The 11,871-nt window shown below is 64.9% G+C and overlaps 1 protein-coding gene across 3 annotated transcripts; it reads right to left on the bottom strand.

Annotated features, from left to right (window-relative positions):
* Positions 1-2,471: 2,471 nt before the first annotated feature.
* Positions 2,472-9,974, bottom strand: LOC127032770 (class II histocompatibility antigen, M alpha chain). Of its 3 annotated transcripts, XM_050920351.1 has the most exons (6): positions 9,860-9,974; positions 8,180-8,440; positions 4,960-5,191; positions 4,711-4,760; positions 3,900-4,028; positions 2,472-2,813 (listed from the first exon to the last, which is right to left on the bottom strand). In XM_050920351.1, exons 1-6 carry the CDS (start codon positions 9,936-9,938, stop codon positions 2,809-2,811), a joined length of 756 nt encoding a protein of 251 aa, XP_050776308.1. In that variant the 5' UTR covers positions 9,939-9,974; the 3' UTR covers positions 2,472-2,808. The 3 variants fall into 3 exon arrangements, with proteins under 3 accessions (XP_050776308.1, XP_050776307.1, XP_050776309.1); XM_050920350.1 differs by lacking the exon at positions 4,711-4,760 and having other exon boundaries at positions 4,910-5,191; positions 9,860-9,973; XM_050920352.1 differs by lacking the exons at positions 4,711-4,760; positions 8,180-8,440; positions 9,860-9,974 and adding exons at positions 7,736-7,846; positions 7,958-8,135 and having other exon boundaries at positions 4,910-5,191.
* Between the last annotated feature and the right edge of the window lie 1,897 nt (positions 9,975-11,871).

Raw genomic sequence — 11,871 nt, 5'->3', positions numbered from 1 at the left:
GAAGATCTCTCTGCTGCTTTGGGGTGATCCCACTGGATCCGGGGCTTGGTGGGGGCGCTGGGGATCCTGGGCTCTGTTGCAGGAGATCTCTCCTGGGACCCCTGGGTCTAGGAGGGGCAGATCTCCCTGGGACCCCTGGGTCGGGGGGGCAGATCTCTCCTGGGATCCCTGGGTCTGGGAGGGGCAGATCTCTCCTGGGACCCCTGGGTCTGGGAGGGGCAGATCTCTCCTGGGATCCCTGGGTCTGGGGGGGCAGATCTCTCCCTGGATCCCTGGGTCTGGGAGGGGCAGATTTCTCCTGGGACCCCTGGATCGGGGGCTGGGGCAGATCTCCCTGGGACCCCTGGGTCTGGGAGGGGCAGATCTCTCCTGGGACCCCTGGGTCTGGGAGGGGCAGATCTCTCCCTGGATCCCTGGATTGGGGGCTGGGGCAGATCTCTCCTTCGGACCCCTGGGTCTGGGAGGGGCAGATCTCTCCCTGGATCCCTGGATTGGGGGCTGGGGCAGATCTCTCCTGGGATCCCTGGCTCTGGGGGGGGGGCAGATCTCTCCCTGGATCCCTGGGCTCTGCAGGGGTCTCTCTGGATCCCGGCTCCGGACCCCGCAGGCAGCTCCCGCTGTCCTGACCCACATCCCGCCCCCCGGCCCTGGCCAATGGCAACCGGCTCCGCTGCGGCATCACCCGTCGCTGGGTGGAGGCGGCCGGCCCGGGAGCCCGACCGGGAGATGTCCCGCTGCGCCTGGGGGCCGGGCCAGCCTCGGAGCAGCCCGCGGTCCGGGGTGGGTTTATCTCCCCAGATCTCCCGCGGCGTCAGGGGATCCTGACACCCCTCCCCCCGCCCCCGTTACAGGTGGGGAAACTGAGGCACGGAGCAGCCACGGGACGTGCAGCGAGGGGGTTGGTTGCAGGGGAAAGGGACGAGTGATGGTGGGGTGGGGATCCTGGAAGAAGGGGGGCCCTGATGGGGGGCTGGGAAGGGGATCCCGGCAGAGGGGCAGCTGGGGGGAGGGGCGGCTGCCCTGGCCAGAACAGGGGATGGGCCCCATGTCTCCCAACGTGGGGATTTCACTTCCCCCGTGGGCCAGGGCGTGTCTGAAACCCCGATCCTGCTGCTTCCCCTATTCTGGGCCCAGCTTCCCCTATTTCAGGGGTTCACAACCTTTCTCTTTCTGAGCGCCCCCCCCCCCGCTATAAATACTCCACAGCCCACCTGTGCCACGAGCCGTTTTTCTGCGTATAAAGCCAGGGCCGGTGTTAGGGGGCAGCCAGCCAGGCAGTTCCCCAGGGCCCCACCCCACAGGGCCTCCCACAGAGCTAAGTTGCTCAGGCTGCGCCTGCAGCCCCAGGTGGCAGGACTCAGGGCCCCGGGCTTCAGCCCCATGTGGTGAGGCTTCGGCTTTCTGCCCTGGCCCCTGAGAGTCTAACACCAGCCCTGCTTGGAGCACCCCGAAACCTGGTCCAGGCCCCTGGGGGGGCCTGGTGGAGAACCACCCCCCATTTCCTCACCGTGCACCAGACGCTTCCCCTCGGCCCAGTGCCAACAGCTTTCTGTTTCCAGCAAAGCTAATGGCCCCTCCCCACGGACCCCCTCCCCCAGCCCCCTTATGGGGAAGTGGAGCCTGGCACTTCACAGGCATCTGGGCTGCAGCTGGCCCCCCGATCTCCACTCCCGGCTGCATGGGGACCTGAAACCAACCAGGCTCAGCCTGAGACACGTTCACTTCCTCTCTGACCGGGACAGAGACTTTGATTATCCAGAGGAACTGGCCGGTTCGGGAACGGGCGGCGAGGAGTGAGACATGGGGTCTGTCCCTTCTGGGGGTCACTGGTTCTGATACGGCCCCAGGGCAGGGACTGGCTGGCTCAGACAGTGAGGAATGGGATACAGGGCGTTTCCCTTCCCGGGGGGGGGGGGGGCGCTGGTTCCGATACGGCCCCAGGGCAGGGCCTGGCTGGCTGGGGAGGCGGGGACGGGGACACGGGGCCTTTCCCTTCCAGGAGTCGCTGGTTCTGATACAGCCCCAGGGCAGGGCCTGGCTGGCTGGGGAGGCAGGGATGGGGACACGGTGCCTTTCCCTTCCGGGGGGCGCTGGTTCTGATATGGTCCCAGGGCAGGGCCTGGCTGGCTCAGGCAGCGAGGAATGGGACATGGGGCCTGTCCCCTCTGGGGGTCACTGGTTCTGATACAGCCCCAGAGCAGGGCCTGGTTGGCTCAGGCAGCGAGAAATGGGATACAGGTTCTGATCAGTGTCACGAATTTGGTGGGTCTCAGCCAATATCCTAGCAGGACAGGTGCCCCCGGCACGAGCAGTAACTGTCCTCTTCGCTGAGGGCTGAACTGGCTGCAGCATGTGAGCTCCCCCCCGCCCCAGCGGGGTCCCTGCAGGACAGGAAGGGTTGGGGTGGCATGGCGGGAGGGTTATGGGGGTGTGGGGAGAGGTGAGGATGCAGGGGGCAGAGGCGTGACAGCTCCAGGAAATAGATCTTTATTAGCAGGAGGCTGGATAAGGCACCGATACGCCAGAGTGGGGCGACCCCTGGCACAGACCGCGAGTCGGAGGCTGCCCCAGGCACGCTGCACAGCTGGAATGCTGGAGGGGGCAGAACGTGGTACCCCCGGAGGAGAGGCACCAGGTTCCCACGGACGTGGCCCGTGTGTAGTGATTGTGTCCGGTCTCAGCACCATGCTGACTGCAGCTGGTTCCAGGAACTGCCTTTCCCACAGTTCCCAAGGGCTGGGGGGCTGGAATGGGGAAGGGTTCGGGGCTTCTCCTCACAGTTCTTCGGGTGTTTCCAGCCACCGGAGTTCACTCTGAGGGTGAAAACGCAGAACAAGGAGATTCAATGGAAGGGATAGAACCCAGGAGTCCTGGCCCCCAGACCCCGCTGCTCTAACCCACTAGATGCACCCTCAAGCCAGGGATGGAACCCAGGAGTCCTGGCCCCCAGACCCCGCTGCTCTAACCCACTAGATGCACCCTCAAGCCAGGGATGGAACCCAGGAGTCCTGGCCCCCAGCCCCCCTGCTCTAACCCACTAGACGCACCCTCAAGCCAGGGATGGAACCCAGGAGTCCTGGCCCCCAGCCCCCCCTGCTCTAACCCACTAGACGCACCCTCAAGCCAGGGATGGAACCCAGGAGTCCTGGCCCCCAGCCCCCCTGCCCTAACCCACTAGACGCACCCTCAAGCCAGGGATGGAACCCAGGAGTCCTGGCCCCCAGCCCCCCTGCTCTAACCCACTAAATGCACCCCCAAGCCAGGGATGGAACCCAGGAGCCCTGGCCCCCAGCCCCCCTGCTCTAACCCACTAGACGCAACCTCAAGCCAGGGATGGAACCCAGGAGCCCTGGCCCCCAGCCCCCCTGCTCTAACCCACTAGACGCACTCCCAAGCCAGGGATGGAACCCAGGAGCCCTGGCCCCCAGCCCCCCTGCTCTAACCCACTAGACGCACCCTCAAGCCAGGGATGGAACCCAGGAGCCCTGGCCCCCAGCCCCCCTGCTCTAACCCACTAGACGCACCCCCAAGCCAGGGATGGAACCCAGGAGCCCTGGCCCCCAGCCCCCCTGCTCTAACCCACTAGACGCACCCTCAAGCCAGGGATGGAACCCAGGAGCCCTGGCCCCCAGCCCCCCTGCTCTAACCCACTAGATGCACCCTCAAGCCAGGGATGGAACCCAGGAGCCCTGGCCCCCAGCCCCCCTGCTCTAACCCACTAGACGCACCCCCAAGCCAGGGATGGAACCCAGGAGCCCTGGCCCCCAGACCCCGCTGCTCTAACCCACTAGACGCACCCTCAAGCCAGGGATGGAACCCAGGAGTCCTGGCCCCCAGCCCCCCTGCTCTAACCCACTAGACTCCCCTCCACCCCCAACTGGGGCAGCCCCCTGGCGTACCTGTGGGGCTGGGCCTGCGGGATTTGAGGAGGAGGACGATCCCGGTGACCATGAAGAAGATGCCCAGGGCGATGGCCAGGCCGCACAGCGCGTTCTCCAGCAGCTCTGATGGGATGGGGTTCTGGGGCACTAGAGACACAGCGGCAGGGGGAGGGGGATACAGAGTGAGGCCAGAGCTACCAGGGAGATTGGGGGAGGGGCTCCCGGCAGCGGGGCAGGCGGGAGGGGGCCAAGGGTGGGGAATCAGGGAGGGATCCCAGAAGTGGGGGGAGCTGGGGAGATGCAGGGTCAGGTGGAGGGGGATTGGGTATGGAGGGGATCAAGCTTGAGGGGGGCTCGAATTAAGTGCAGGGGGGAAATCTCTCACCCCAGTGGGCCATGGTGGAGAAGCAGTCCCAGGGGCGGCTCCAGGCCCCAGCACGCCAAGCGCGTGCTTGGGGCAGCATGCCACGGGGGGCGCTCTGCCGGTCGCCGGGAGGGCGGCTCCGGTGGACCTACCACAGCCGTGCCTGCAGAGGGTCTGCTGGTCCCGCAGCTTCGGTGGAGCATCCAGCACGCCTGCGGGAGGTCCACCAGAGCCGCGGGACCAGCGGACCCTAAGCAGGCACGTCTGCGGGAGGTCCACCAGAGCCGCAGGACCGGCAACCGGCAGAGCGCCCCCCACGGGGTGTCGCCGTGCATAAGGTGGCAAAATGGCTAGAGCCACCCCTGAGCAGTCCCCAGGCTGTACAGGTAGGGAGACGTGCAGGGGAGGGATAGCAGGATTGGGGAGGAGTGGGGTGCAGAGGATGGATCGGGGGGGGTCTCTCACCCCAGTAGGCCACAGTGGAGAAGCGATCCCTGGGCCGCGTGATGGTGCAGGTGGGAAGACATTGGGGAGGGATAGAAGGATGGGGAGGATCGGGGTGTAGCAGAGAGGAATGGGGTGCAGCAGGGAGGAATAGGGTGCAGTGGGGAGGAACGGGGTGCAGCGGGGAGGAACGGGGAGTGGATCGGGGGGGGTCTCTCACCCCAGTAGGCCACAGTGGAGAAGCGATCCCTGGGCCGCGTGACGGTGCAGGTGTAGATGTCCCCCTCCTGCGGGATGAACTCCAGGTAGGAGAAGAGCAGGAAGCCCAGCTCCTCGGTGGGATAGTACCGCGTGGTGTTGACACCCTGGCTCACGGGCTCCCCCAGTCGCTGCCACGACACGGTCACCGAGGCCGGGAAGAGGTTGCCCACCTGGCAGATCAGGGTGTTGGGTTTTCCCAGCTCCAGGGGCTGGGCTGTGAACACGTTGGCCATGGGGGTGCCTGAGGGGAGAGGGGAGATGGTAAGCGGGGGCCTGCGGGGGCTGGAGCACTGGGGGTATCTGGGGAGGAGGAGGGAGTGCTGGGGTGGCTGGGAAGGGGGGATGGGGTTGCTGGGGGGATGTGGGCAGGGAGGGGGTACCACCGTAAGGGGCTTGGGCACCTGTGCAGGGGGTGCTGGGCAGTGAAGGGCCTGGGTGCACAGACACTGGGGTGCCACGGGAAGGGGGTGTGGGCACCTTTGCCTCGGGCAGGGGCAGGGCAGTATCAATGATTGCTGGTTGCTGGGTGATTGTGGGGGGCCCACGGGTGCTGGGCGAGACACGGGCACCAGGGGTCAGGGCCCTGGGGGGGGCAGGGCAGTATCAGTGATCGCTGAGGGTGCTGTAGGGGGGGACACAGGCACTGGGGAAGACACGGGCACTGGGGGAGACCAGGCGCCGGGTACCTCTGGCCTCGGGCAGAGGCAGGGCAGTATCAGTGATTGCTGGGTGCTGGGGGGCCTGTGGAGGGGCCGCAGGCGCTGGGCTAGACATGGGCACTGGGTACCTCTGGCCTCGGGCAGGGGCAGGGCGGTATCAGAGATCGCTGGGTGCTGGGGGGCCTGTGGAGGGGCTGCAGGTGCTGGGCTAGACATGGGCACTGGGTACCTCTGGCCTCGGGCAGGGGCAGGGCAGTATCAGTGATTGCTGGGTGCTGGGGGGCCTGTGGAGGGGCCGCAGGTGCTGGGCTAGACATGGGCACTGGGTACCTCTGGCCTCGGGCAGGGGCAGGGCGGTATCAGAGATCACTGGGTGCTGCGGGGTCGTGGGGGGGCCCATGGGCACTGGGAGAGACATGGGCCCTGGGGGCCGGGCACCTTGGCCTCAGGCAGGTGCAGTATCAGTGATCCCTGGGCGTGCCATGGGGAGGGCTGTGGATGCTGGGGCAGACACGGGCACAGGGGGCTGGGTACCTCTGGCCGGGGCAGGGCAGTATCAGGGATTGCTGGGGGTGCCGTGGGGGGGGACATGGGTGCTGGGGCAGACACGGGCACAGGGGGCTGGGTACCTTTGGCCTCGGGCAGGGGCAGGGCAGTATCAGGGATCGCTGGGGGTCTCGTGGGGGGGGCCGCGGGCGCTGGGGAGGACGTGAGTGCTGGGGGGGCAGTGGCCACTAGGGGAGACACGGGAGCTGGGGGAGACCAGGCGCCGGGTACCTTTGGCCTCGGGCAGGGGCAGGACAGTATCAGGGATCACTGGGGGTGCCATGGGGGGGACACCGGTGCCGGGGAAGACACGGGCACCAGGGGCTGGGTACCTCTGGCCTCGGGCAGGGGCAGGACAGTATCAGGGATCGCTGGGGGTGCTGTGGTGGGGGCCGCGGGTGCTGGGGAGGACATGGGCACTGGGGGGACAGCGGGCACTAGGGGAGACACGGGCGCTGGGGGATACCGTGTACCGGGTACCTCTGGCCTCGGGCAGGGGCAGGACAGTATCAGGGATTGCTGGGGGTGCCGTGGGGGGGACCCGGGTGCTGGGAGAGACACGGGCGCTGGGGGATACCGTGTGCCGGGTACCTCTGGCCTCGGGCAGGGGCAGGGCAGTATCAGGGATCGCTGGGGGTGCCGTGGGGGGGACGCGGGTGCTGGGAGAGACACGGGCGCTGGGGGATACCGTGTGCCGGGTACCTCTGGCCTCGGGCAGGGGCAGGACAGTATCAGGGATCGCTGGGGGTGCCGTGGGGGGGACCCGGGTGCTGGGAGAGACACGGGCGCTGGGGGATACCGTGTGCCGGGTACCTCTGGCCTCGGGCAGGGGCAGGGCAGTATCAGGGATCGCTGGGGGTGCCATGGGGGGGACGCGGGTGCTGGGAGAGACACGGGCGCTGGGGGATACCGTGTGCCGGGTACCTCTGGCCTCGGGCAGGGGCAGGACAGTATCAGGGATCGCTGGGGGTGCCGTGGGGGGGACGCGGGTGCTGGGAGAGACACGGGCGCTGGGGGATACCGTGTGCCGGGTACCTTTGGCCTCGGGCAGGGGCAGGACAGTAATCAGGGATCACTGGGGGTGTCATGGGGGGGACACCGGCGCCGGGGAAGACACGGGCACCAGGGGCTGGGTACCTCTGGCCTCGGGCAGGAGCAGGGCAGTATCAGGGATCGCTGGGGGTGCTGTGGTGGGGGCCGCGGGCGCTGGGGAGGACATGGGCACTGGGGGAGACCGTGTGCTGGGTACCTCTGGCCTCAGGCAGGGGCAGGACAGTATCAGGGATCGCTGGGGGTGCCGTGGGCGCTGGGGGGACAGCGGGCACTAGGGGAGACACGGGCGCTGGGGGATACCGTGTACCGGGTACCTCTGGTCTCGGGCAGGGGCAGGACAGTATCAGGGATCGCTGGGGGTGCCGTGGGGGGGACGCGGGTGCTGGGAGAGACACGGGCGCTGGGGGAGACCGTGTGCCGGGTACCTCTGGCCTCGGGCAGGGGCAGGGCAGTATCAGGGATTGCTGGGGGTGCCGTGGGGGGGGACATGGGTGCTGGGGCAGACACGGGCACAGGGGGCTGGGTACCTCTGGCCTCGGGCAGGGGCAGGGCAGTATCAGGGATCGCTGGGGGTGCCGTGGGGGGGACCCGGGTGCTGGGAGAGACACGGGGGCTGGGGGATACCGTGTGCCGGGTACCTCTGGTCTCGGGCAGGGGCAGGACAGTATCAGGGATCGCTGGGGGTGCCGTGGGCGGGACCCGGGTGCTGGGAGAGACACGGGCGCTGGGGGAGACCGTGTGCCGGGTACCTCTGGCCTCGGGCAGGGGCAGGGCAGTATCAGGGATCGCTGGGGGTGCCGTGGGGGGGACCCGGGTGCTGGGAGAGACACGGGCGCTGGGGGATACCGTGTGCCGGGTACCTCTGGTCTCGGGCAGGGGCAGGACAGTATCAGGGATCGCTGGGGGTGCCATGGGGGGGACGCGGGTGCTGGGAGAGACACGGGGGCTGGGGGATACCATGTGCTGGCTACCTCTGGCCTCGGGCAGCACGCCCGTGGTGATGTTGGTGAGCACCGAGAGCAGTTGCCGGCACAGACTGGAGTCGTTGCCGATCTGCTCCTTGCTCTCCTGGGTGCCCAGCCAGGGCTGGAAGTCGGGCAGCCGGGCCTCCCAGCGCGCCCCCGGGAAGTCGAATGAGAACAGCTGGTCCCCGTCGAAGGTGTCGGCCAGGCCCAGGGAGGGGCGGTCAGGCTGGCAGAACAGCACGCGGGACAGGACGTGGGCTGTGGGCGCTGCAGGAGAGAGACACCGACTGAGGTCACAACGGGGCACGCACGCGCTGTGCACACACACACCCTGCACACACACACTCATCATCATCCTGTACACATACTGTCACACACACTGCGCACACAGTGCCCCCCCTTTTCTGTGCACACACAAGTTCACACATTCCTCAGGCACACAGGCACACCCACCCTATGCACACAGTCACACGCACACAGAATCACGACAGTCCCTAAACACACACATTCCTTTGCATACACAGTCCATTCACCCTCACTACAGCCCCTGTACACACACAGCTCCCACCACACAATGCTATCCCTCACATACAAATACACATTACAACCCATGTGTAAGCACACTCTTCCCATACACCCACACTCGCCCACACTCCACACCCTGTACACACAGCCACACACGTGCATTAAATACCCTACGTACACACACAGTCTGCATATGCACAGTGACAAAACACAACACAAGCTGCCCAACCCTGACCCCACACTGCACACCTACACAATCACACACAACCAACACCCCCATACTCTGCACTCCCCTGTGTGCACAATCACACACACACACAAAATCGACTGCCACGCCACACTCCCATTTACATGGTTACACACCGTGCAACCCCATGCACCCAGCAATACCCATGAACACAACATTGGACACGGACACACACTGACAGAGCAGGGATAGCTTCCTCCCCATACACACTCAGGCAGGGCCTGCTAACTCCTGGGAAGTGCTTGCTCTCACACACACACACACAGTATAACACACCCTATTTACACACAATCTCCATGCACGCCCAATTCCACAAACACTTTCACAACCCCGACACACTTTCACCCTCCATGCAAAAACACACTCCCCCGAGATGCATCCATACACTTGCATACACACAGCCGCACTCATACAGTCTCCAAGCATGCACACACAACCACACATACAATCCCCAGCATGCACACACACGGTGACACACACAACCACACATACAATCCCCAGCATGCACACACAACCCCCGTGTGCACACAGCTGCACTCACTCACACAATCCCCGTGCATGCACACACACGGTGACACACACAATCCCCTTGTGCACACACACAACCACACATACAATCCCCGAACATGGACACACAACCCCCGTGTGCACACAGCTGCACTCACTCACACAATCCCCGTGCATGCACACACACGGTGACACACACAATCCCCTTGTGCACACACACAACCACACATACAATCCCCGAACATGGACACACAACCCCCGTGTGCACACAGCTGCACTCACTCACACAATCCCCGTGCATGCACGCACACGGTGACACACACAATCCCCTTGTGCACACACACACACGCTGGCCGTGCAATGCTCCCCTCCCTCGCCCGCCAGTAACGTCCGTGGGCAGCTCCTACCCTCTGTCGCGGCGGTGGCCGCCGCCCCCCGCAGCAGCCCCAGGGCCAGCAGCAGCCCCCAGCAGCCGGGCGCCTCCATCCCCGGCGGGCTGCCTCTGCTCCCGGCCCGCCCCGGGCTCCGTGGGCACTCCGGCCGGCTGCCGGCCAATCCGCGCGCGCCCCGCCGCCTCCTGGCCAATGGCTGGGCCCCGCTACCCCTTGTCACCTGTTACTGGGGAGACGTCCGCAGCGGAGCGCCGGGGAGCGCAGATGGGCGGCCGGGACGGGAACACGTGGGAGGGTCCGAGGCCAGGAGGGACCCTTGCGAGCATCTGGTCTGACTCCTGTCTAGACGATCCAGAGCCCTGCTCCGGATTCACCCCAGATAGCCCCTGCTTCGGATTCACCCCTGTCTAGACAGGCCAGAGCCCTGCTCTGGATTCACCCCAGATAGCCCCTGCTTTGGATTCACCCCTCTGTATAGCGCAGGCCAGAGCCCTACTTCGGAGTCACCCCAGATACCCCTGTTCTGGATTCACCCATGTATAGACACTCCAGAGCCCAGCTCCAGGTTCACCCCAGAGAGCATCTGCTTCGGATTCACCCCTGTCTAGACAGGCCAGAGCTCTGCTCCGGATTCACCCCAGATAGCTGCTGCTTCAGATTCACACCTTTCTAGACAGGCCAGAGCTCTGCTCCAGATTCACCCCAGATAGCCCCTGCTTCGGATTCACCCCTGTCTAGACAGGCCAGAGCCCTGCTCTGGATTCACACCTGATAGCCCCTGCTTTGGACTCACCCCTCTGTATAGCACAGGCCAGAGCCCTACTTCGGAGTCACCCCAGATAGCCCCTGTTCTGGATTCACCCACGTATAGACAGTCCAGAGCCCTGCTCCAGATTCACCCCAGAGAGCCCCTGTTCCGGATTCAACCCTGTATAGACAGGCCAGGGCCCTGCTCCGGATTCACCCCAGATAGCCCCTGCTTCGGATTCACCCCTGTCTAGACAGGCCAGAGCCCTGCTCTGGATTCACACCTGATAGCCCCTGCTTTGGATTCACCCCTCTGTATAGCACAGGCCAGAGCCCTACTTCGGAGTCACCCCAGATAGCCCCTGTTCTGGATTCACCCACGTATAGACAGTCCAGAGCCCTGCTCCAGATTCACCCCAGAGAGCCCCTGTTCTGGATTCACCCCTGTATAGACAGGCCAGGGCCCTGCTCCGGATTCACCCCAGATAAGCCCTGTTCCGGATTCACCCCTGGCTGAACCAGAGCTGATCTCTCTGGGATGTCCACACAGCAAAGCGAAACCCGGGGCCGTGCAGAGCCAGGGTCTGCAGACGTGGTCGGCAGTGCCAGTGTTTCCCCCAGGAGTTGAACTCAGAGGGCAGAGAGTGTTGGAATTTCCAGGGAGTGAAGGGCGAGGCCGCGATGGCGAAGGTGCACCGTACGGTTTCACCAGGAAGGCCATTCGGCTCTAAGTCTCGGCCCACGCTCTACACAGGGTACGACACCAATAAGCAGCAGCCTTGGGACTGAGGATGATTTATTGTTGTTTATAAATCAGACTGTGACATGGTCAGGTTGGCCAATGCGGCCGAAAGGAACGTGCCGGGCGCCGGCTGCTGGCAGCACAAACGCAGCGATGTGAGGAGACGAGGCGTCAGTCCCACTTTCAAACCTGTCGTATGTTTTCAGGGACGAGCCTTTTATCACCCGTCTGCTCTGAACGTGACTCTTCAGGTTTCAGTTTCAATTCAAATTTCCAACCAGACTAAATGGGACTGGTTCCAAACTAGAAAATGTGTGTGTGTGTGGGGGGGGGAACGGATCTAGCTGGAAAATAACTAAAGTGGCGGCTCTGCATATAACGAGTTGACCACTAGGGCACATGGGGGTGCTCGGGGGGGGGTGCACACCCCGGTGTGAGGGGGGAGGGGAAATGGGCTCAGACACTGGACCTGGAGGGGTGCAGAACCCGAGCCCCAGCCCCAGCCCAAATGGCTACTCGGCTATTTTCAGTGCCCTCG

This window comes from Gopherus flavomarginatus, chromosome 12 (assembly GCF_025201925.1).
Source record: "Gopherus flavomarginatus isolate rGopFla2 chromosome 12, rGopFla2.mat.asm, whole genome shotgun sequence".
NCBI lineage: Eukaryota > Metazoa > Chordata > Testudines > Testudinidae > Gopherus > Gopherus flavomarginatus.
This window is presented reverse-complemented; position numbering and strand designations above follow the sequence as displayed.

What these genes read in the sequence shown, in the direction of transcription:
- LOC127032770 (XM_050920351.1), bottom strand. Translation starts at nt 9,938, where the DNA reads ATGGAGGCGCCCGGCTGCTGGGGGCTGCTGCTGGCCCTGGGGCTGCTG. An exon ending in GGCCACCGCCGCGACAGAGG is followed by an intron (nt 8,441 to 9,859) that starts GTAGGAGCTGCC and finishes TCTCTCCTGCAG; the next exon opens with CGCCCACAGCCCACGTCCTG. An exon ending in CTCCACTGTGGCCTACTGGG is followed by an intron (nt 4,029 to 4,710) that starts GTGAGAGACCCC and finishes CTGTGTCTCTAG; the next exon opens with TGCCCCAGAACCCCATCCCA.